Source organism: Branchiostoma lanceolatum, chromosome 1 (genome assembly GCF_035083965.1).
Source record: "Branchiostoma lanceolatum isolate klBraLanc5 chromosome 1, klBraLanc5.hap2, whole genome shotgun sequence".
In the NCBI taxonomy this organism is placed as follows: Eukaryota; Metazoa; Chordata; class Leptocardii; order Amphioxiformes; family Branchiostomatidae; genus Branchiostoma; species Branchiostoma lanceolatum.
Window position 1 is genome coordinate 11949074 of NC_089722.1, and position 21900 is coordinate 11970973.

The window sequence follows — 21900 nt, forward strand, 5'->3', positions numbered from 1 at the left end:
TAAGGTTGCAGCTGTACATCTTTGCCAACATTCAGTTCAATCATAACCTCACTGAAAATTCTGTTACAAAATATAAAAATGTACATATCAATCATTTGACAAATCCGACTGCGTTAACAGGCGCTCCATGACAAAATAGCCCTAAGGGCAACAAACGCCAGAGAAGTTGTTAGTCTTGTCTTGTTAACCTTCTCCCCATCGTCAGGTAGCCTATTGGTACAACAATGTATTGAGTAAGAGATTAAGCAACATGGAAAAGGTTAAATGACAAGGATTAAGTGGGCTGTATGATTGTGATATTGCTTAGTAGTTTAGTCTGACATGTCTTTATATAATAACCCAATAGTCAGAAATCCTAGCTTAAATCAGTTCTGAGGCATAATTATTCTTTTAGATGCATTTCCAAAACAATCTCATTGGAAATCTCACTGTTTTCAACAGTGCAACTTTGACCAACAGATGACCTATGCATAAAATGCACAATAGCCCAGTGGGTTGAACAAAATTTAGTGCCACAACACTGACTATCATACGTCGAACATTACACCCACCAAGTCAGACAACTACTAGCGTCACTGTCTGCAAACGGAGACTGCGCCAGACATATCTTTCACGATCGTTCCTGACATGGATTTTTCAACACGTCTGACTTTTATATCACAAAGACATGATTCGTGAGAAGACAGCGCGAGGACTGTGGAAGTCCTACAGAGTTGTGGAACGCTCAGATGCAGGAGATTTGGCTGCTGCCCCTTCTGCTGAAAATGTGAGTTCCCTCGAGCTCGGTAACACAACTGTCATTGCTTCTGTTTGTGACATTGGTGATGACAATAGCAGCCAAGGTGAGTCCGAATCAGAGTACATCACTTTGGTCATCTCAGACGACGTTGAGAGACAAAGGCTGTCGGAAAATGGTGGGGAGATAACACAAAGTCAAGGGCATGCAACTGCAGTTTCAGAACATCACCCAACGTCAACAGATATGGCTGTGACAGTTGAACTGTGCAAAGGTCACGTCACTGATACTGGAGTTAATGTTAACACTTCTGAGCAAAGTGCCACCTTCCAGAAAATAGTTACTGATAAAACTGAGAGCAAGGCTACAAAAGAACATGGCAAGAACTCTGGACAAACAAACTATAGACAAATGAACTCTTCGGAGGTCAGTTTGTCACAAGGTGATTCATCAAATATGCCAGCCTTTGGAAAAACACCGCAGGCAAACACAACAATTGGAGGTGACAACAATGGCGGACAGATATGTTCAACAAAGGGTGAGCACGCATCTGACATCCCGGTCATTCTGACACATGAATCCAATAGGGGTCAAAGTGCTGGGGAATCACCTGCAGCCGAGAGAGGGAAATACAGGGGTCACCAAACTGTAGGAGCTGTTTTAAAGAACGAGCTGAGGTCAACACCTACATGTACGTCAGGGGCAGACAGTATGTATGAAGGTCATGTCCCCGAAACTGGGATTATTGATGCAAACACCAACAAGCAAAATCACGGCACCATTGATGAAAATGAAGCTGACAACATTTTTCTACAAGATGGGATGAATACGGACCAAACATGCTCTACTCCTGAGGTCAGTTTACCCAAAGGTGAACCATCGAGTACGCAAGCCTCTGGCACAACACCGCAGGCAAACGCAACAACAGGTGAAGATGAGACAATGTGTCCAGCAGACAGTAGTCCGATATTTAACACGCCGGTGGTTTCAGTAACGACAGATACACCGGATATGGGTCAAAGTGTTGGAGAGACACCTGCCAACACGAGTGGAAGAACCGGTGCCTCCATGCCCCTAGGTTGGGAGAATCAGGTTGCAGAGATCAGTTACTGTAGCTCCGAGCAGACAGCAGTGTCCTGTCACCAACCAATTACTTCAACTATCTCCAAAAACCTGTTCCCATCCAGAAAAAGGAGGAGGAAACGGTTGTCATCCATTCCAGAGGAAATTACTGAGATTTTGGACACAAACAATGAAGATTTTGGGACAGTAAAACATCAGGAGCTAGTCAGCATAACAGCTGGGAATGAGACAGCAGTAGAGTTAGAAGATGATACAAGACACACGGCTGAGGTAACTACAACAGAAAAAGGTGTGGTTAAAATTTCTTCCTCTTTAGGAAACGGTCTGAAGGGTACTGGGCAGGGTGAAATTTCTGAGGATATTGCAGAAGGTCTCAGTGTTTATGTGCAAAGTGTAACCGATTCCTGTAAGACAGAACAAACAGTATTGTCTGAATCACTGAGATCAAATTCAGGTACATCCAAGGCTAATCCAAGTTGTGTACAGGTTATGGAAAGCAAAGACGATGCAGAGCATACTCAGTCTTTCAAAAAGACAATGGCAACGATGACCGAGAAGGCAAAGGATACTGACATGGCTGAATTCGAAGGTCAACATCATAATGGGCAGGGTGCAACAGACACCGTCAAGACGGATCAAGTAGTATTGTCTGAGGGTGAATCACTTGGATTAACTCCTCCATTGAGCACAGCTATGGAGAATGCTGGGCACGTACAAACAACTTTCACTCAACAAGACAAAGCAATGTCTCCACCTGAGGCAGGTAACATGCTATTGAATGGGGTCACTGGAGTGTACCCACTGTGTAATGATACAGAAGGCAGCCCAGAGCAAGGTACAAATAAGTCTGAGGCAAAACCATACGTCAAACCCGACTTGTCAGCAGGTCACCCTGACCATGTCAAGACAACCTTAGCTCGCAAAAATCAACTGCTGGAGGAAGAATTGAGCAATCCAAATGAAATACAAGATTGTGTTACATTTGCAGAAGGAAAGAATGAGGACATTTCAGCAAAAAGTGCCTCAGGAAAAATGCTGGCAAACAACCATCTTATCTTACACGAGGTCGAGTCCCTAAACACATGCAGTAAAGACGAGTTAATTGCAAAAATTGCAGAGCTCACACAAGAGAACATCACCTTAAAGGCTACTCAACAAACATCAAGCAAAGCTGATGACAGGATGGTGGCTTTTAAAAGTGCGGGGGAGAATCAAGAAAGTGAAAACAACATGGAAACGAACCCATTAAGCCCAGAGCCATACAGAGTGAAACTTAAGGAAATGACGCGAGAAGTCAGCGAGTTGCTGCAGGACCAGGCTGAACTTAACGAGGAGGTGGACACCTTAAGACAGTGTCAGGAGAAAGTGGACTTTCTTATCTTGGAGAACAAAAGTCTGTTATTTGAAGAGAATGGGTGGCTTGCTGATGAAGAGGACATTGGGTCGCAGGCGGACACTGACTTTGAAGAAGACAGCGTTCTACAGAGTCTTAGAGAAGAGTTAGCCATTACACAAGGACAGCTTAAGGAAAAAGACAAAAAGCTTCAAGAGGCGGAAGAAAATGTAGCACAACTTACGGAAGAGTTGGACAGACTCAAGTCTGGAAGAAAAGCAGCCAAAAAGCCGACAACAAAAACTGAAAAACGAAGACGGTCTACAACCTCCCAGGAGGTCAGTCTGCTGGAATCACACATGGTTTTTTCGACAAAGGTGGAGACCATCCTGGGGGAGGTACGAGAGCATGTACAGAAGCTGGAGGTAGAAAATGCAAAGCTGAAGGATGAGAAGAAAGAACTTGAACTGAAACTGACAAAGGAAAGGTCCTAACTGTGCCATGTTATCAGCTATTGCTCACAGTTGCAAGATAGACCAGCACAAGTCATACAATACAAATGTATCTCAAAGGGTACAGGGTACAGAATTTCCTTTTTGCTTAGACCTTGGAAATATAAACAGAGACAAACAACATAAATCTAAGTGACAAAAAAGCTTTTCATCACCACATTCTATAGCTCTAATTTGATATCAAACTTTTATAAGAGAAGTACAGTATTTAAAAAATCAGGTGATGTTGTATAACATAATAAATCTAAATGCTATGAACAGTATTGGAAATTCGGCTTAAGGTGTTGCTTTTCCTTTTTTCTATGAGAGACTATGATAATTATTGACAACATACATGGTTATTTCCAGTGTACAGTTTTTATTCATATTCTTTGCACACCTAGAAAACAAAGAGTTTGTGATTTCTTTTAAGCAATGTCAGTGAAAATATACAATCTTTCTCTCTTGCACAGTGTAAGGCACAGGGATTGTGTTCAGATAATGATAGCAGCAATTTCTAATCAATAATTTAACACCTCACAGCAACATTTACATGGACACTGCCTTGTAAAAATCTCTCAGTATTGATGTCTACTGCAGCACAAAAACATGAAAATACCACGGTTTTCTTAGTTTTCCCAAACCCACAGAGCTGCAAGGCACATGCATGTTCTGCCAATTATTTCAAGGAACATATCAAACACTAAGTCTTGTATTTCATCACGTCACACCAACTAGTAAAACGTTTCATGGAATCGGATAACAATGAGTATAACCAGGTACACATTATGAATACATTTACAACACATTTGTAATGTACTGTACTGTGATCAGAATTGTGGAAGCTTTTCTACAAACAAAGGCACAAGAAATACAACTCTGTTGAGGTATATCAATTAAACAATAAGGCACATCGTGGACCGTATAATCTACAATGAATACAGAGAAGGCTGAATAGTGTAGCTAGGTGGATTGACCAACATACATCTATTGTTGACACATTACACATTGTCACATTTATCACATTCAAATGACAATGATTGGTCCAATAGGCACGTTTGTGACAATAACGCATGGAACAGACAATAAGGCACAGTGTGGACGGCAGTAAAAATACCATTACAATAAATATTATCAAGCAATTTTTGTTACAATTTCATATTTTATGATATTTCATAAGTTCAAAACACAGTGAATATTTTCCAAATCTAATGGATAGATTTACTGATTTGACCAAAAAAAAAGGTACTTTCGAGACAAAAAGGCATATAATACACAATAAGGCACATTCTGGACAGCAGTAAATATACAGAGAAAACCAGACTATTCATTAAATGTTTGCCTTGGTCTGTTGCATTGACCAACAATTTAGTTTAAAGTACTAAACTGCGATTGGTCCAATATTAGACACTTTGTTGACGGAATATACTAGTACAATAAGGCACATTGTGGACAGTAGTAAATACACAAAGCCAGATTGTTCTCTCTACAGTCAAACCTGGTCTCAACAACCACTCAAGGAACTGAGGAAAAACGGTTGGTGACTGGAGATGGTTGGGTTTGGTCATTAATTATTTTGCCATGTAACATGAGGCAAAAAAAAAGGTACATTCTAACTGCATCTATCTTTACCATCATGGTGTAATTGTTATGAAGATTAAACTGTGTAGTGTCAGAAGTGGTTGGCTGTGCCAGGTTGTTGGCTGGTCAGGTTTGATTGTACATGTGTACAAGGTTCTATGTTTTTCTGAGCCTGATGTGTAATGCAGCATTAGGAGTGAGACCACAGGAGTGTAGACTGGCTGTGTTGTCCCTGTAAACCTTGTTAGGGAAGGTCGTCAATAGTTCATAGTCCCCTGAACCAGCAGGTCTGCAAAATAAGATGTGACAAAATACATGTAGGACGGTCCTTTCATGAACATATACATTTTGTATACAGGTGTAGAGAGATATCATTACATGTACAGTCAAAGTTGCCTAGTACAACCACCCAGGGACCTATAGAACCTGGTCTTCTCAGACAAGTAGACTTCTTACAAACAAAGCAGAGCAACAAGATAGAGACACCGACTTCAAAGGCAATGTCCTTCATTCCATGGTAAGCTAACTAAACATGTTAAAGATACATGTACAGTGTAGCATACAAGTTGTATGTAAAACGAATTGTATAGTAGATGGTGACTGAAGAAGAATGTACCTTCAGCTACAGTCCTTCCTTGCCTTCTATCTAATATTTATTCATTGAGTTGACTGAAATGCAAGCAGAGCTGCTAACTAGCCACTGGCTATCATTCAAGGGCTAGCTCTATATAGGTTGTCTGAACGAATAGCTAGATAGGTTCAATTTCCTTCCTTAGAAACCTGAAATATTCACGGCTTTAGTTACCAAAAAACATTTGGATGAAAAGATGAAAAGAGTAGAAGAGCTGGTATATGCCATTGATACAACAGGAATCTTCACACAAGTACAAATGTAGAAGAAGACATCTGCCTTACCTGTAGTGTTCTAACTGACGTCTTACGTCCCCTATTGTATCTGAGAAGCGCATCTTTAAGATGAAGTTCTGTTCCCCTGCCTTGACTCTCAAGGTCGTGATGTCCCTGGCCGAGGGAGGTCGTTCTGCCTCAGATTTCTCTAACCTGATGATGACACAAAAAAGTAAGGTGACTCATGGGCCACATGATATCTTAATTTCATGGATAACATCGTGACAAACCAAATGAAACTAGAAAGGCCGTCATTTGCCCCTGAGCAAATACAGCATGTTTAGCCATACTAATCCCCATGCAAGAAGTGGGCTGTCCCAAAATAATGCCTGGGCAAATCGAAATATTAACTGCATGTAGAAAGGCAACATTTGCGAGAGCATCATACTTCACCAATCTCCCTCCCGATGCATAAATTGACTGTTCCAAAATCACCCGTGCAAAAAAAATTGTCTCTACAAGTTCTGCGAGACCCCAAGAGCTTCTTACTGCAAAGGCTTGCGTGTGTTCCTGCAATATGACCTCAGGTGACCTAAATAGAACATGCGTTCTTTGGCCAGTAGCAAATGGAACACGGGGATCCTTAGATAGAACATGGATTCCTTGGCCAGCAGCAAATAGAACATGGAACTGGGATACCACTTTTGGCCTGTTTTTGGTCTGAAAATGGGCCCAAAAGTCCCCAAAATGAAGCATTCTGAAGTAATGTACACCAGAATTGTGATTGAAGTCCTGTAGGGACATGTTCAAGGCACCCTTGTACCGAATTTCAGGTCACTTGCTTGCAATACCAGGGCACAGGAGCCCAAAATATAAAAATTGTCTAAAAATGCCCCAAAAAACCTCCATAAAAATGATTTTAATGCCTGTTTCAACAAAATTCAAAAAGCACCTAAGGGTATTTGCCATCTTTACCTACGTGCCAAATTTCAGGCCGTTTGGCCCAAAAATGACGGAGTAGATTCCATTTGAAGATTTGGCAGGAGGAGAAGAAGAAGAAGAAGAAGAACGTGAACAAAAACAATATGTTGAGCCATACTAGGTATGGCTAAACATAATTAATAAGAAAGAAGCAAACTCAGCACTCTCTCTAGAGCATGACAATAAATCATCCCCATAAGTAAATGAGGAGAAGTGTAACATTTTTCTGATAGCTGATAGTGCAATGCTGCAATCTTTTAGCAAGGATGGACTCCTGCGCTCAAGTGTGGTGGGTTCTTTAACCTGCACAGGTTTATACCTGAGGATCCTTCATAAACAGGACTGATGGATGAATAAAAATTACACATTTTTCTGATCTGTATAAGCCAACCATATATGGAAGTTTTAGCTCCACCCACCTTTCCTTCATCTCCTTGGCAACAGGAGTGTCAATCACTGTCACACTGGACCTGTCACCACTGCCACCCTGCAGGAACCAAGGAGACATCTCATCATTAACATTACAGCCATCACAAACTTTCTTTGCACTTTCAACAGTGCTATAAGAATTTAACTTGCCGGACCAGAAATACACATTCTACAGCATACAGACAAAACTGTCTAAGAAGACCACTCAGGGAATCAATGATGGACATGTGGTCTATGTGTATGTGGACAGGTGGTCACTACAGACAGGATTCTTAATCATTGTGTCAATGACAAATTTATCTAAGGGACCACGAAAAAGTGGTCACATAGACTAGGTGGGGCCTTATGTGGTCATTTGTACAGGTTTGATCTAACAGAATAGGTAAGAATGCCCACCTTGAGAGTTTCTCCGAGAGATGCCCTGATGTCGATAACTCTGCCTCCTTTGATAACAGAAGACGGCACCTTGTTCAAGAACTGATCTACACTCATCATTGGAACTGTGGGAGAAGAACAAGCAACACATGTCATATGTAGATTTTCTGTGTTACAAATTCCTAAATTGCAACAACAACATATGGATTATAGCCCAGTTTAGAAAAAGGAAAACAGAAAGAAAAAAGGAGCAGTTCTATAGTCTTCAACCATTTTATAGAACCGTTTATGAAATGACAAATACATAATGTTAGGGACAGAGATTGCGATCAGGAGCTCTATCAGTACAATCAGCGATCCTACCAGCTGCAGAACTCCCAATTGGTGTCTATATTGACAGATACTCTAATCATGATCTCTATCGGTAGAATCCCTGATTCTGCCAAATAACAATGATTATCTCTACCCTGACAGAATGACATGAGTAGGGGAGGCATTATTGTTGTCTTTCTTCAATATTGGAAAAGTCCTTGAACAGTCAGATATTGCATGAAATATTTTATGTACAAATGTATGTTTTCATGTAAGTTAGAAAACAACCAGCAAGCCAACTGACCAGGGGCCTCGCTGGTCTCCCTCAGCTGTGAGTCGCTCCCCCAGGTATGCTCCTCTTTTCTGCCTCTCAAGTTGCTAGGCAACAGGCGGGAGGGTTTGGTGTCTCCGCCCAACACGTGACCTGACCCTGGGAACTCCTCCTGCCATCTTTTGTCTTTGAACACAGTGTCCCTTTTGTCTGAAACCTGAAATAAGGAAAATTAATAATTTCAAAGGGAACAAATTGTCTTCCTGATTAATTTTTGAGTAGAATGGCTAGGTTAAGATAACAGGAAACTGCAACAAGTTTATGTATGTGTGCAATTTCTGCTGAACTGCTGAGGTACAGTGATACACTAACAGATCATTTTACAGTGTGGCTTCTGATGACTCAAAGTAATTATTCTTTATATAATATTTCTTTACTTACAGTAAAAGGTACCCCATCAGGAAACCTGGTTTGGAGTTCTGAAGGGAAGTAGCCGTCCATGATGTCTTGTAGAAACAGCTAAAAATTGATAAAACCTGGTTAACATTCTACAGATTGCCTAGTAGCGTGATTATCTTATGTCCTAATTAGCATACAGTGTGAAAAGCTGTAAAAAAACACTTAACAGGTGACGAATGTATTTCCCCCACCACATTATTTTTACAAAGATAGGCAAATATCTGGACTCTTTACCCACTGTACTCCTTTATCCAGAGTACAAAATAAAGTTAATACATTTTTGTACATATATATATTTTCTAACAACCACTAGTAACTTGAACCCACCTGCGTCGAGGGTTCAGCCATAGGTCTGAACGGTCCATTGAACATGAAGATGCCATTGGCATACAATGTCAGAGGGATGGGGTCTGCTCTCTGGAAAAGGATTTAACAAATTTAATGTCATACCTACAAATACATATGTACCCAGTTTTTATCAATGGCACATGTGGCACTATCACTATCAGACTATGGTCCTCCATCTATAAATTTCTAACTTTTTGAGTTTATTTCAAATTTTTGAATCCAAGTCATCTATCGAGTCTACTTATCCAGTCACTTACTTCATCCTGATAGTGATAACAAATCAACATACCAATCAGTCAAACAATAAATGCTATATAAACTAAAACCTTCTTGCCAAGTTGAGGCTTTTGTGATGAAGGTTAGTAAAAAGCTGTGTTCCTCACCTGCAGTGTGGCTCCATCTGATGTCTTGACAATTTTCTGTTCCCCCTCCCCTGCTAGCACATTCAGGTCCTTAATGTTCTCTATCAGGGTGTTGTAGTCCAGCTTAAAGTCTGATGAAGACACCACAGAGGTCCCTAAAACACAAGAAAGGACATTCATTACAGATTACAACTTCTGAGCTCCTGGTGGGATTTTAATAAGCATTGATTAATCAAGCTGCGAGGCAAAGTGAAACAAATGAGAGTACAGAATGAACAGGCACAGGCACTCAGGATCAGGAATCTAGCATGCTATCACCTGGGCCAAGATGGATAGAATGCAATGAAAATTAGACAAAATTACTTCCATGTTTACCTGCAGATCACACAATCAATTATCTGGCACATTTAAGTCCAGGACTATCAACTGTTCAAGGCAGCCTTTCCATTTTAATAAAGGTACATGTTACGCTATACCTGCGAATGTTGTGCTGAAAAACAGTTAATTACTTGTCAACTTTAGTCATAGATTAGTGCGTGTGTGTGTGTGGTACATGAAGGTTTGGAGAAGATGTTGGAAGAAAATTCCGACTCACCTATGCGATAGGATGAAGCTGATCCAGGCAAGCAGGAAAAAGAGAGCAGGGTCAAGCACGAGGGTAAAAAAGGCACTGGTAAGACAAACCACAATGCCAGGGGAGAAAACAAAAAGCCACAAGCAACCTTAAAGCTTCACCAAAGATATCAAAACCAAGCAACACCTCGATAATTACTTTATAAACAAACCAGAAAACTAAGTATCACAGCAAACAGATTTAAAATACAGAAAATATCATAGTCATTGATACATATACAAGAAAGCTTTCCAACAATACTTGCAAAGTGGGGTGTGTGCATTGCTGCAATGTTTGTACCACTTCTTCCAATGTTCACCATATCCCTGCTGAGGTAGCCTCTTGGCACCAAAATTGCATTGGTTACAGTGGCAGGGAGTAGGCTAAAAACTTAAACCTAAAAGAAAATGACAGCTGAAGAAGACAGTGAGTCAGTTGAAAATTCCTGTGAGTCCAAGTTTTGAGTTGGAGAACAGTATCTCTTCATAATCTATAACAACACATTTTCATAATGCAGTAACAAATTAATCTAACCAGGTTTCCACATGGTGTTTGTGCCGACTGTGGCTTGATCTATTCTCTCCTCCAGTCCAGCCTCCTCCTCCTTATCTTCATCATCCTCCTCCACCTCCCCCTCCAGCTCCACGTACACACTGGAGTTTGAGCGGGTCTCCTCCCCAACCCACACCATCCCGTAGTCTGCCAGGAACGTCTGCAGGAGACCACACAGCCGTGAACTGTTTCGTCGGTAAATCACTGGACACTGGTTAACAGAGATCTTAGTATGCAACCAGGTACGCAACCAAAGAGTTAATACTGACTGGTTCCATTTTGCACTGCAACTACGTGTTGTTGCTGTAGTGTGGAGAATGCTGTCCCAAGTGTGACTGAGTTTGTATCCATCATTCTTCACACTACAGCAGCGACATCTAGCTGCAGTGCAAAATTTCTTGGAAATTTCAATTATATTCAAACTAGATAGAGCAATGTTATCAGTTGCTCAGGATCTTGATGCACTTCAAAGAAATCATAATCATGAAATACAAAAAGATAGATTGACTCTAAATGAATATAAAACAAACTTTTCTGTACTGATGAAGAGCTTTAAAACAATTTTTTCAAAGTGGATTGTCAATTTTCAACGATAATTCAATGCTACCCCAAAATACTTGAAATTCTTTTGTACAATATTGGTCTGCCTTTCCTTACAAACAAACATTTAAACAATAACAACATGTTTGTTTACCTCCATCTCGTAAACCTGCTGCTGTAGGAGTAAACATTTCCTCTCCAGTTCCTGTACACGACTCGGGCTGTCTTTGCTGGCATCTACACAACAACAACAACATGTTATTCTTTCTTGAAAAGGCTTTCCCCCAATGTGAGGGAGGCACACCTTAGTGTCCAGGATACAACTGAATCCCAGTTATCTTTTCCACAGATGCACTGGTTTCAAGTATTGTTTAATGCATATCAAGGCATTTTGAAAAAAGGAATTTCCTTACTATTTCTAACAACCAACCAAACAACCAACCAATCAGACAGAAATGCATGTGACATCGTCAGAGAAAACAAAGAACATGTACAAGGAAGAAAGACTTGACTTGACAACAGCAGAGTAATACTTGTTAATCTTTCTTTCCAGACTGTAGGAAGCAGGAAAATGACTGAGGTATTTCTTAAACCTCAGCCAACTGGAAACTTCCATTGTGTTGATATCTGTCCTCTTTTTTTTGACATAGACAAGAGTGACTTCAATGTCTATGCACATTCAGGACTAACCAAATGTCAGCACAGGCCATTGGTCTAATATCTAACAGATTGGTATAGCATAGAAAATGTAAAAACGGCAGAGAGTACATTTGTTAAACATATTTACTACACTGTACATTGGTACATGATCAATGAAAATCAAACGGACTTTATAAATAGCCAAATTTCTCTATACTGAACAATAAAATTCATAATAGTTACAAACTTACTCTACAATACATTCAGCAACAATTTGAACTACAGTATACTGTATAAGGCTTAAAAATGATATTTTCGTAAGTTCCAGCGTCTTTCCAAATTTAAAGTAACCACTGGCCAGTGTTATATGTAGGTCATATCACAACCACAATTCAAAACTACAAATTGCAAAATACATGGACAAAGGGAAACGACAGCCAAGCACATTTTCGTAGTGTTCAAATTAAGATGTAGGAAGAAGGTAAATGTCTGAGGGATTACTTCAACCTCAGACAATGCAACTCTTCCATGGTCAAACTTGTGACAAAGTCATAGAAACCATTACTTTGATATTGGTCCTCCCCTTTCATAGACCAGAATAGCTTTCCTGGCTATGCTAATAGAGGACCAAATGTCAAATACTTGCCACTTAAAAGTCATATTTTGTCATTATTTTAACACAGGGTTCCATTCTTTGTTAATATCCCCCCCTAACATTTCAAGAGAACCAAGTTGCAAGCCCTACATGTAAAGTTTGGCAAAGGAAGATACCATTGTCCTTTACACTACTAGGTGTCTTCCTTTTTGTTATGATTTTTAGCTGTAGAGATACATTGTACCTGACAAAGTACCAAATTTCTAATGTATTCCTAACTAGAAAGTGTCAGCTACCACCTGTTGCATTTGTACTGATATTTTCTGCAATACTCTTCACCACCAACAGGAGGCGTTGCTATACAAAGCACTTAGTACCTTTGGCCTTTGTGAGAAGTTTGGTCTTTTCCTCCAAGACTTTGATTTTCTTGTCTTTCTCGATGACCTCCTTGCTGTAGTGGGTGACTCTGCTCTCAAGCTGGGCGATTCTCTTCATCATGGTGGACATCAACTCATGGTCTGTGGGGCCTGGACAAAAAATATGTACAATATAGGTTAGACTGGGACATTAACTGCAATTTTAAAAAAGAAAAAAATTATTCTGCAGGCAAAAGAAATTTTAATCTCAACGATATGACTTCTCATCATCATATGAGCAACCAATTAGTCATGACCTGGAAATAAACATGTTTTGCTTGAAGAAGTTCCTACCAAATGAATTTGATTGCCAATGGCAAATTGTATGATGCTGGACTGGAAATAGAAAAAAGGCAGATACATAGAGACATGCATCATGATTGAGCATTAGACCACCAACGGCAACAAAGGGCCGCAGTCACTGTCAGGAATTTGTTCTATCGTGTGGAATGTACATGTAGACACACTGGCATTTGAAGGTGGACAAGCTTGAAGGGACAACAAAACTGTTGTGCTATGTTCTGACTCTGAAACATGTTGGACTTTTGCCAACACTGTCAGGAAAAGTCAGAAATTTGATTTGTGTAAACAGAGAGCAGTAGACCTGCACTATATAACTAGGTGGGCAAACAGTACTGTGACGATATACATCTAGAGTGCTGACGTCACAAGCTTCAAGTTTGAAAAGGAAAACAAAATGGCGGCTGTATCGTCAAATTTGGGGGAGCAAATCCGTGATGAACTGTCCTGCAGCATCTGTCTGGAGCTGTTCACCAGGCCCAAGGTGCTCCCCTGTCAGCACACTTTCTGTCAGGACTGTCTACAGGAGCTTGCAAGAAAGGACGAGACTTTCCAGTGCCCAAACTGCCGTCTTCAGGTCAGTCTGCCATCTGAAGGGGTAGAAGGTTTCCCTGACAGTTGCTTTATGGCCAATATGTGCGAGAGACTGCAAAACAAGGCAACACTGACAGAGAAAACATCAGAACAACCCCTGTCTGAAAACAGGTGCAGCTTGCATCCCTCTGAGGAGTTAAAAGTGTACTGTAAACAATGTCAGATACCAGTTTGTGAACAGTGTTTGGAGGGGGCTCATGATGATCATCGTATAACAACCATCAAGAAAGCTGCACAGGAAAGGAGATTTACAGTCCAGGCCTTGATTGATGAGGGAAGGAACATTCTGGAAAGTTACTGCAACTTTATCAGAGATCTAAGAGAGAAAGAGAAAACCCTGAATGAACAGAAACAGCAGACAAGCAGCATCATTCTGGCCTACAGCACTTTTTTGTCTGAAGTTGAACAAAATCACAGGAGAAACTTAGACACAATACAGAAGGAAAGGATCAGAGTGTTGGCAGATGTCAATGAACTGTCTGCTGCCTGCGATCGAGCTGAACAAGAAATGAAGCAAGGAAGAATCGAGTTTCTCAATCAGGAAACTCTTTTGGCCAAGGTGGTAGGAAAGTACAGGGGAAAGGCAGCACCAACTCCTGTACAAACCCAGCCTGCTGTCTTCCAGCCCACAGACTCCCCAGTGTCACTATTGGGACATGTGATGGTCCAGTCTTTCCCATCTACACCAATTCCTGCAGCACCTACATGTACATCAAGTAATGGTGCAGCTGGGGGCACAGGTCATCACCATGGCAACCCGGAGCAGGAAGAGTATCATCAGTATCAGAGGTTGACATTTGGTGGAAGGGGATCAAACACAGGGCAGTTTGACAATCCAAGTGGTGTTACTGTGTCAAAGGAAGGGGAAATATTTGTAGCAGACTTTTGGAATAGGAGGATCCAACTCTTTACTCTGCAGGGAATATATGTTTGGCAGTTTGAAATATACCCAGTAAGTGAATCAACGAATCCAGAAAATGTAGCCATGAACATAGCGGGGAAACTGTGGATGGTGGGGAGGACGAAATTTGATAATAACTTTGCCCTGCAGTTTTACTTCGACAAGCAGAACAACAGGACTAACCCGATGAAAAACATTAATCTACAAAGGACAGGGTGGAGCAGAGGAGTTGCTGTGGACACCAAGAAAAACTATATCCTCATTACACAATCTACTGGAGACTGGCCAAAACGGAATGGGGAAGTGCAGGTGTTCAGGGAAGATGGGAAACTAGTGAGAGTTGTAGGTCAGCAGCAGGGGATGAAGTACCCACAGCACATCACTGTGGACGGGGAAGGGAACATTCTTGTGTCAGACTATGACAATCACTGTATCTACGTGTACAATGATGCCGGACAGTTTCTGTTCAAGTTTGGAGGTTAGGGAAGTGGTGAAGGTCAGCTGAAGCATCCCCGTGGCATCTGTACAGACGAGTCAGGGAACATCATTGTGGCTGACAGACATTACAGCCGTGTGGAGATGTTTGACAAGACAGGAAAATTCCTCCAACACATCACTACAGACATAGAGGACCCAAAGGATGTTGCCATGGCACCACAGGGACAGATAGTGGTGACTGATGAGTCAAACCACACAGTCACCATTTTCACTCCTTTTAAATCTGAGTGAAATGGCTGATGAATCTTTGCAATTGACGTAGTACAGATACTGTACATGAAGGAAGGATCAACTGGAGGTGTAAATACAAAAGAGATGGACAAAATATTCTTGAAAAATATATCATTTACACAAGTTCAAAGAAAAAGAAGCAGAACAAGAATTTTTTTTACAATTACAATTCCTGTAACTAGTGTTAGCCTGAAGATTGCACTAAAATTAAACCAACATGCTAAAGATTAAAAGGGTATTCCACAACTTCATATAGGACACTCGTGGCACATAAGAAAGTGCTTAAAATACATTAGAAATTCCACAGAAGAGTGACTGTACAGTGTATATAGTCTCACTCCATACTACTACGTACATGTACGTGTACGTGTAGAGTAGATACATGTAGTAGTTTCCTAGAATTGTTGTACAAGTTGCCATATGTTGTATCATATACTGTTGTAAAATACTTCCTCTCTGATACAAGAGATAATGCAATGCTTTAGCCATGATGATACTTGTAAGTTTACAGGTTTGTACCTGGGCCAGGTGTGTTCTTGCCTCCTTTAGGACTGTGTCTTGGGCTGGCTCCTACCGAGGCAAAGGGGCTGCGCGTCTTGGGGGAGTTACCGATGCTGGAGGAAGGAGAGTCTCCAAATATCTCCTGGAACATCGACTCCTCATCATCTGAAATAAGGCACTTTATCAGATATAGTAGTTAAGCAGATATCTTATTTGATATGATAAGCTAAATTGTATCTGAATTGCATATCTAATAAACAACATTTGTTGGAAAGCATGAGTTCTGTAATTAAATCCATATAATAATGAAGTACAAGTTGCAGATAGGGCAGATTAATTTGGTCTATAGCTAATAGTAATACCACATATCACGGCATACCAAGGTGTCCTCTAGGTTCTTTAAGATGCATGAGATATGGTTCTCCCATACAAAAAAAACAACAACATGAGCAAGCCCTTTGTGAAACTTCCACCAAAATGAGGGGTCATGTCACTAAACTGTTTAATGATCAGCAATATACTAGATTAAACCAAATTAGACCAACTTGATTTTCCCCCAATCTGGCATTTAGGGTTTCCAAAGGATGTCACGTTTTGTTCTACTTTATCTGTTCTTGGGAAACAAAAGAGACAAAGTGAATCACAGAATCTAATTCCTGTCTCCATAAGGTAAATCAATGTAGCTGAGTCAGACCCTCAGACCTTGTCTGCCGCCAGAGCTAGGTGGGTTCATCAGCTTATCACTGTTAGCTCATTAATCATGGAACATTCATCCTTTGGTTGGCAAAAACACAGGAACTGAAATATTCTTGCCTCATGATTTTTTTGTAATCTTATATTACTAGCAGCTGTCTCCCCGTTGTCTACATTGTTTTTTTAAGCGAATGTAAAAATTTTGTTCCAAAAGGCCTTATCACATTTGAATATGAAGGAGAATGTTAGAAATATCTTGATCATATTGAGTTATTACCTTCATGAAAGAAATTAAGAATTTTACTGAGAGTGAGAGATCATACCCTTCAGCATCAGGTATACGCGGAACCTCGGGTCAATAAAAATTTTTTTCATGTTTTTGGGAGTTCAAAACATTCATTTCTGGAATAAAAAAAGCCATTACCGGTAGTGATAGAAATATTTGTGGTTACAAGGAAGTCCTCTTTTGTCAATGCAACCATTCTAAAAATTTCTTAGCAAACATCAGATTTTGGTATCAAATTTAGAGGATTGGCCCAAATCCACGTGAGCACGAGATTGTGTGGGCGGCCAAGTCCCCCAGTTTAATCACAACCACATCCAGCTGAGAGACTTGAACCTGAAGCCACAAAATCCCTACAAAAACTGGTTTAAATTAGGAGGTTACTGGTATTTGTGCCCTGGGTAACAAACTAAATACAGTAAAATGCATTTAAGTTAATGGTGGTTTAATGTTCAAGGTAATCTTGCAGTAACTTCTTCACCCCAAACTTGAAACCACCACGAACATGCTTGTTCTGTCTTCAGCCTGCCTACTACCTTATTTTCAACTGTGAGCTACAAACCACCGCAAACACTAAATTTTCTCCCTACCGCAAAAGTAAATCACCAGGAACTTCAGTGCATTTTACAGTACCTCACATGACAACAGCATTCCTGCCATTCCCAACCTCCCCCCTCAGCACAGGATACTAATATCAGGGCGGGCAGGAACATTCCCCTGATTAGACTCAAGGATTAGTCACCAGGAGGGGATAAGGGAGGAAGATTCCTTAGACCACACCTTGGTTCTAAGACATTTTAAACAATATTATAAGGGCAGGCAAGAAAGCAACATGAGTATAGAGTTTTGAGAAGAAAACTATATTCACTCCCTGAATCTGTATGAAACAGCACTAATATTTAGTCTAATAGTCTCCCTAACTTTGCTTTACTTTGTCTTGTCATTTCAGATTCATAGACCAAAGAACCAAGAAGATGACTTGGTGTAGCCAAGGAGGTTTAAATAGTCCTATATAAAGCTCCTTGGTGTGGCTTTAGATTCCTTGAAGGTCATGAAGCTTCATTTTTCATGATAAGACTCCAGCATGCTACAAACATTAGTCACCTTCTCCTGCCTTCTATTCTTATCCTGAAGACATTAGTCTAACTTATCTGTACTTGTCTGAAGCTGTGCCTGGTACATAGTGGGCTTTTCACCCCGACAGGGAGGTTCTTTTACCTTTACCAGTAATGCTTAGTATTTTGTGTGAAGTCAACTGCCAACTGAAAAAGTCATTTATGGATTTTTAAGACATCTTGAGTGAGCAGGCCTAAGGAACAACTGACAAAATTTGGAAGGAAAATGTGGTTCCTGGAATGTTTAAATCCCCCAATGCAACTTCCTTTCAAACTGTGGATACTATATAATACTAACTATAAGGGAAACCTCCTTAGCCCTTGTTGCTATAGATTGTAAACTGTATGATTGTGTAACCCCTGCTACTTTGGCAAAAGTTTGCGGTTTTTGGGTGCTGTCTAGTTGGGGATTATAAATGTATGTATTTTTGATTTGTAACTGTATGTATACTACTTTTAAAATTATAAAAAAACGATATATGGCCTCCATCGGTCAATTGTACTGTCTAATGTTTTCTTAATCTTGTCAAGTTGTCATACTTACTGGTGTATTCAGGATGTCTGAAAGGTACAGGTCTCTGTCTGTAAACAAACACAAGAAACAAGAATACATGCATAAATCAAACTTTTACACAGTAACACATAAAAACAATTATTGTCAAGTTACGTATGTGTGTCTGTTAACAGTTATCTGTTCTTGCTTGCCTTACAATCCTTTCAACAGACAAACAAGCTTCCCAAGGCCTGAAGTACTGTTTACAAAAGTACTTCAAAACTTAGTAGAACAAAAACAGTTTTCAAGTGGAACCTTTCCTTTGTCCTTAACCTTATCAATCTTGTGCTAAACAGCGCTAATATGTCCTGCAAACAACAGTAACCTTCAACACACAAATCTAATTCTAACGCTGTTTGCCTGACTGATTGTGCTGCTTAACAAACTCCTAATCACTGTTTTCACACCTCTGCTGATCACTATGAAGATAGGAAAAGGTGTGAATGTACATAGAACCTGACAGACCAGAACTGTGAAAACCTAGGAAGAACTTGAAGATTGACTAATCATTAAATGAACAAAAACTGATTGCTATAAATACTGTACAGAAGCAAAAGTAAAACATGTTAACACATACATGTACAAGGTGAAATCTGAACACATACAAAAAAGAGAGTGTTTCTGATGTATAGACTGAAAGAAGAAATTTACAAATGAAGCCCCACATCCGAACCTGAATCGGCTAGCCAAACTTATTGATATCACTGTTATCAGCTGGTGTGCTGATAAGAGAGACTTTACTGACACAAACTGCAATAACAGATTCCACAGCTATTCATTTTCAGGCTGCTTCCACTCAACTGTATACACAGAATGCTGATGTGCAGTGGGGCATAAAATACTTTATGTCTGTCACCTGCGATTTTGCAGACTCTAACAATCATAGCTGAGATTTTTTGCAATGACCAAAGATTGTGTCAAGTTAAAAATTCAGTACTAAAAAAATTGCACAATGTTTGCCAGGGGCAATCTAATTTGCAGAAGTTGAAAAAAAAGGAAGCTCATTTGGTATTTTCAGACTGCGACAAAATGTTGGAAGAACTGAGCCTCTGATTTTCTCATCTACAAAATTACAGATACGTATCTGATATATTTAACAGTGCGATTTCAGTTTTTCATCACAAACTGCAAACGGCAGGTGGGTATTTTGAGTGCGAAAAAGTGATCTGTCAGCCTGGCAGGTAGCAAAGCTAGACAAATAGCCAATTCTGCCTTCTGCAGTGGAAGATTAGGCTGGGCCAAGTCAACCATTCCCTCACATCAACTGAATGAAGTCTAGTTATATAGTAACTACTCTCCAAGCAGAGGTTAGGCTCTGGCTTGTTTTGGACCTCCTATAGTTTTCCTTTCAGTTTTTTTTTAATCAACAAGGTCGTTGAAAGGAGATTTTATTTCAGCATAGGAAGGGAAAAGAGATGTTTGCGGTCCAAGAAAAATGTGTAGAGCAGTAGCAATACGATGGAAATGCATTTATAAATTTCACTGTGTCATGTTTTCACAGTGGAGAGGTCACCAAAATAAAACCACTCAAACATATCAAGATCTACAGTATGGGTAGGGTCTCTCCAGAAAACTCTTGCAGACAAATGAGATGTGCTGATGAGACATTCTCTACTAGCAGATGAATGTGGTGTCCACACAACACTTAACTGTTTACGCTGAATTCAGAAGAACTCCTGACGTATTTCATGTACACTAAAATCAAGTAAAGGCAGTTTGGTCGCCTTGATACAAATTACATGGATAAGGGGAATCAAAATAGGCTGCAAATGCTTTACAGAAAATAGCATGCAGACCCTCTCTATACATTTACCCTGCCAGACAGTAACGAGAATCTTCCCAACGTCCAGACATTTCTTGCCTACAGAGTATTCAGATTCACGGTTAACTTCCATCAAACCCTACTCTTCCTGTGGTCATTCAAAATATATCACAGAGCACTTTATACAGGAAAATAACATGTACAGAATATACAGCAACAGAGTTCTCACGTCATGACTTAATCATGACTCAGACTTGCTGCATATCATATTATTAAGTTCCAGGCAAATCCTGTTATCTTCATGGTAATACATTTTGCAGTCCATCTGATTAATTTGCGTTTCTTTAGGCGGAACAGGAAGTGGTGAATACACTTCCTATAAGGATCTGCATAATGAACAAATACTTAATAATACTTTAGTATGTGAAGAATGCAGAACAGGTAACGGGAATGGAAGAGGAACAAAAGAAAACCCGTCTTAACATTTGTCATGGCACTTGTGTGTTTATACCAGTATGCTGCAATGCATAAGTATTAAAGTTATAAATTACATAAGCATGCATGGACCATGTAACGTTATATATAACGTATGCATTGATCCTTGATACACATCCTTTCATTCCTGTATGTATTGAAGAATGTGTATTTACACAGCTCATCACTTGAAGAGCACCAAGTAATTAGAATCTTGATGTTGTTGTTGTTCGTGCTTTACGTCTACTAGTATTCCATGGACTCAAAATTATGTGACAACACTGCCCCCCTCCCCCATCACTTTCATGTGAATACGCAAATTTTGGAGCCATATCATGAAAATTGAATACAAACACATATCAGCACCTATCACACTACCTTCCTTACCCTGGTCTTCCTCCCTGCAGCGGAGGTTTCTTTCCCCGGCCAAGGGACGACATTGGGGAACTCATTTTTGGCACAAGTTTACGCGTTGCTCAGCAACTCTCCATGTCATTTCAGGATTTTGGCGAGTGTTTACTTCGCGGTTTCTGCTGTTTTCAGGTGTTTAACTTCCCTCAAATTGTTCCAAATTACTTGAGAAGTGTACTGTAGATACTAAAATGTTACGATTTCGGGAACGTGCGGCCTACGCATGACCATAAATGCCGAAAACTGCTAAATCTGGCAATATTTTTTCAAAATTGCTGCTTGTACCGCCATGTTTGATGACGTACTTCACACATGCGCTGCTATGTCTGAGGTTCGACCAATCAGAATCCTTCCCGCCCGATTTGTACTTTTCTTTCGCGCCAAACTCTGGCTCTCCTATCCTAAGATGTTAGAGTGACAAGTACTATTTTATGAAGTCATATATCTGCAAAAACATTGGTATAAGCTGTAATATTTATCCCTTATAAAAAGATCATATTTGGTTTGCTTTGATTGATAAAAAGCCTTCTATTATCAACAAATAATCTAAATTCTACAGTAAAATAGGGACAATTTTGAAGGGTGTAGCCGGTAAAGGTAACAGCCTATGATTTGGCTCTCC

The 21900-nt window shown here is 40.1% G+C and overlaps 3 protein-coding genes across 4 annotated transcripts; 2 read left to right on the top strand and 1 right to left on the bottom strand.

The window, feature by feature from the left end:
* Positions 1–394: 394 nt before the first annotated feature.
* On the top strand, positions 395–4785 carry LOC136434663 (serine-rich adhesin for platelets-like). Its single transcript, XM_066427604.1, has one exon. The coding sequence runs from the start codon at positions 668–670 to the stop codon at positions 3644–3646; it is 2979 nt and encodes a 992-aa protein (XP_066283701.1). The 5' UTR covers positions 395–667; the 3' UTR covers positions 3647–4785.
* Positions 4003–21611, bottom strand: LOC136434667 (UBX domain-containing protein 11-like). 2 transcript variants are annotated; one of them, XM_066427620.1, is made up of 15 exons: positions 21255–21611; positions 18623–18660; positions 16006–16152; positions 12924–13073; positions 11467–11549; positions 10755–10932; positions 10203–10220; positions 9629–9762; positions 9225–9314; positions 8880–8957; positions 8472–8655; positions 7877–7980; positions 7471–7538; positions 6140–6283; positions 4003–5513 (listed from the first exon to the last, which is right to left on the bottom strand). In XM_066427620.1, the coding sequence occupies exons 1-15, from the start codon at positions 21317–21319 to the stop codon at positions 5381–5383; spliced, it is 1614 nt and encodes a 537-aa protein (XP_066283717.1). In that variant the 5' UTR covers positions 21320–21611; the 3' UTR covers positions 4003–5380. The 2 variants fall into 2 exon arrangements, with proteins under 2 accessions (XP_066283717.1, XP_066283728.1); XM_066427631.1 differs by lacking the exon at positions 10203–10220 and having other exon boundaries at positions 21255–21610.
* Positions 13444–15382, top strand: LOC136434668 (tripartite motif-containing protein 2-like). Its single transcript, XM_066427647.1, has one exon. It carries the CDS (start codon positions 13660–13662, stop codon positions 15238–15240), a length of 1581 nt encoding a protein of 526 aa, XP_066283744.1. The 5' UTR covers positions 13444–13659; the 3' UTR covers positions 15241–15382.
* Positions 21612–21900: the final 289 nt, after the last annotated feature.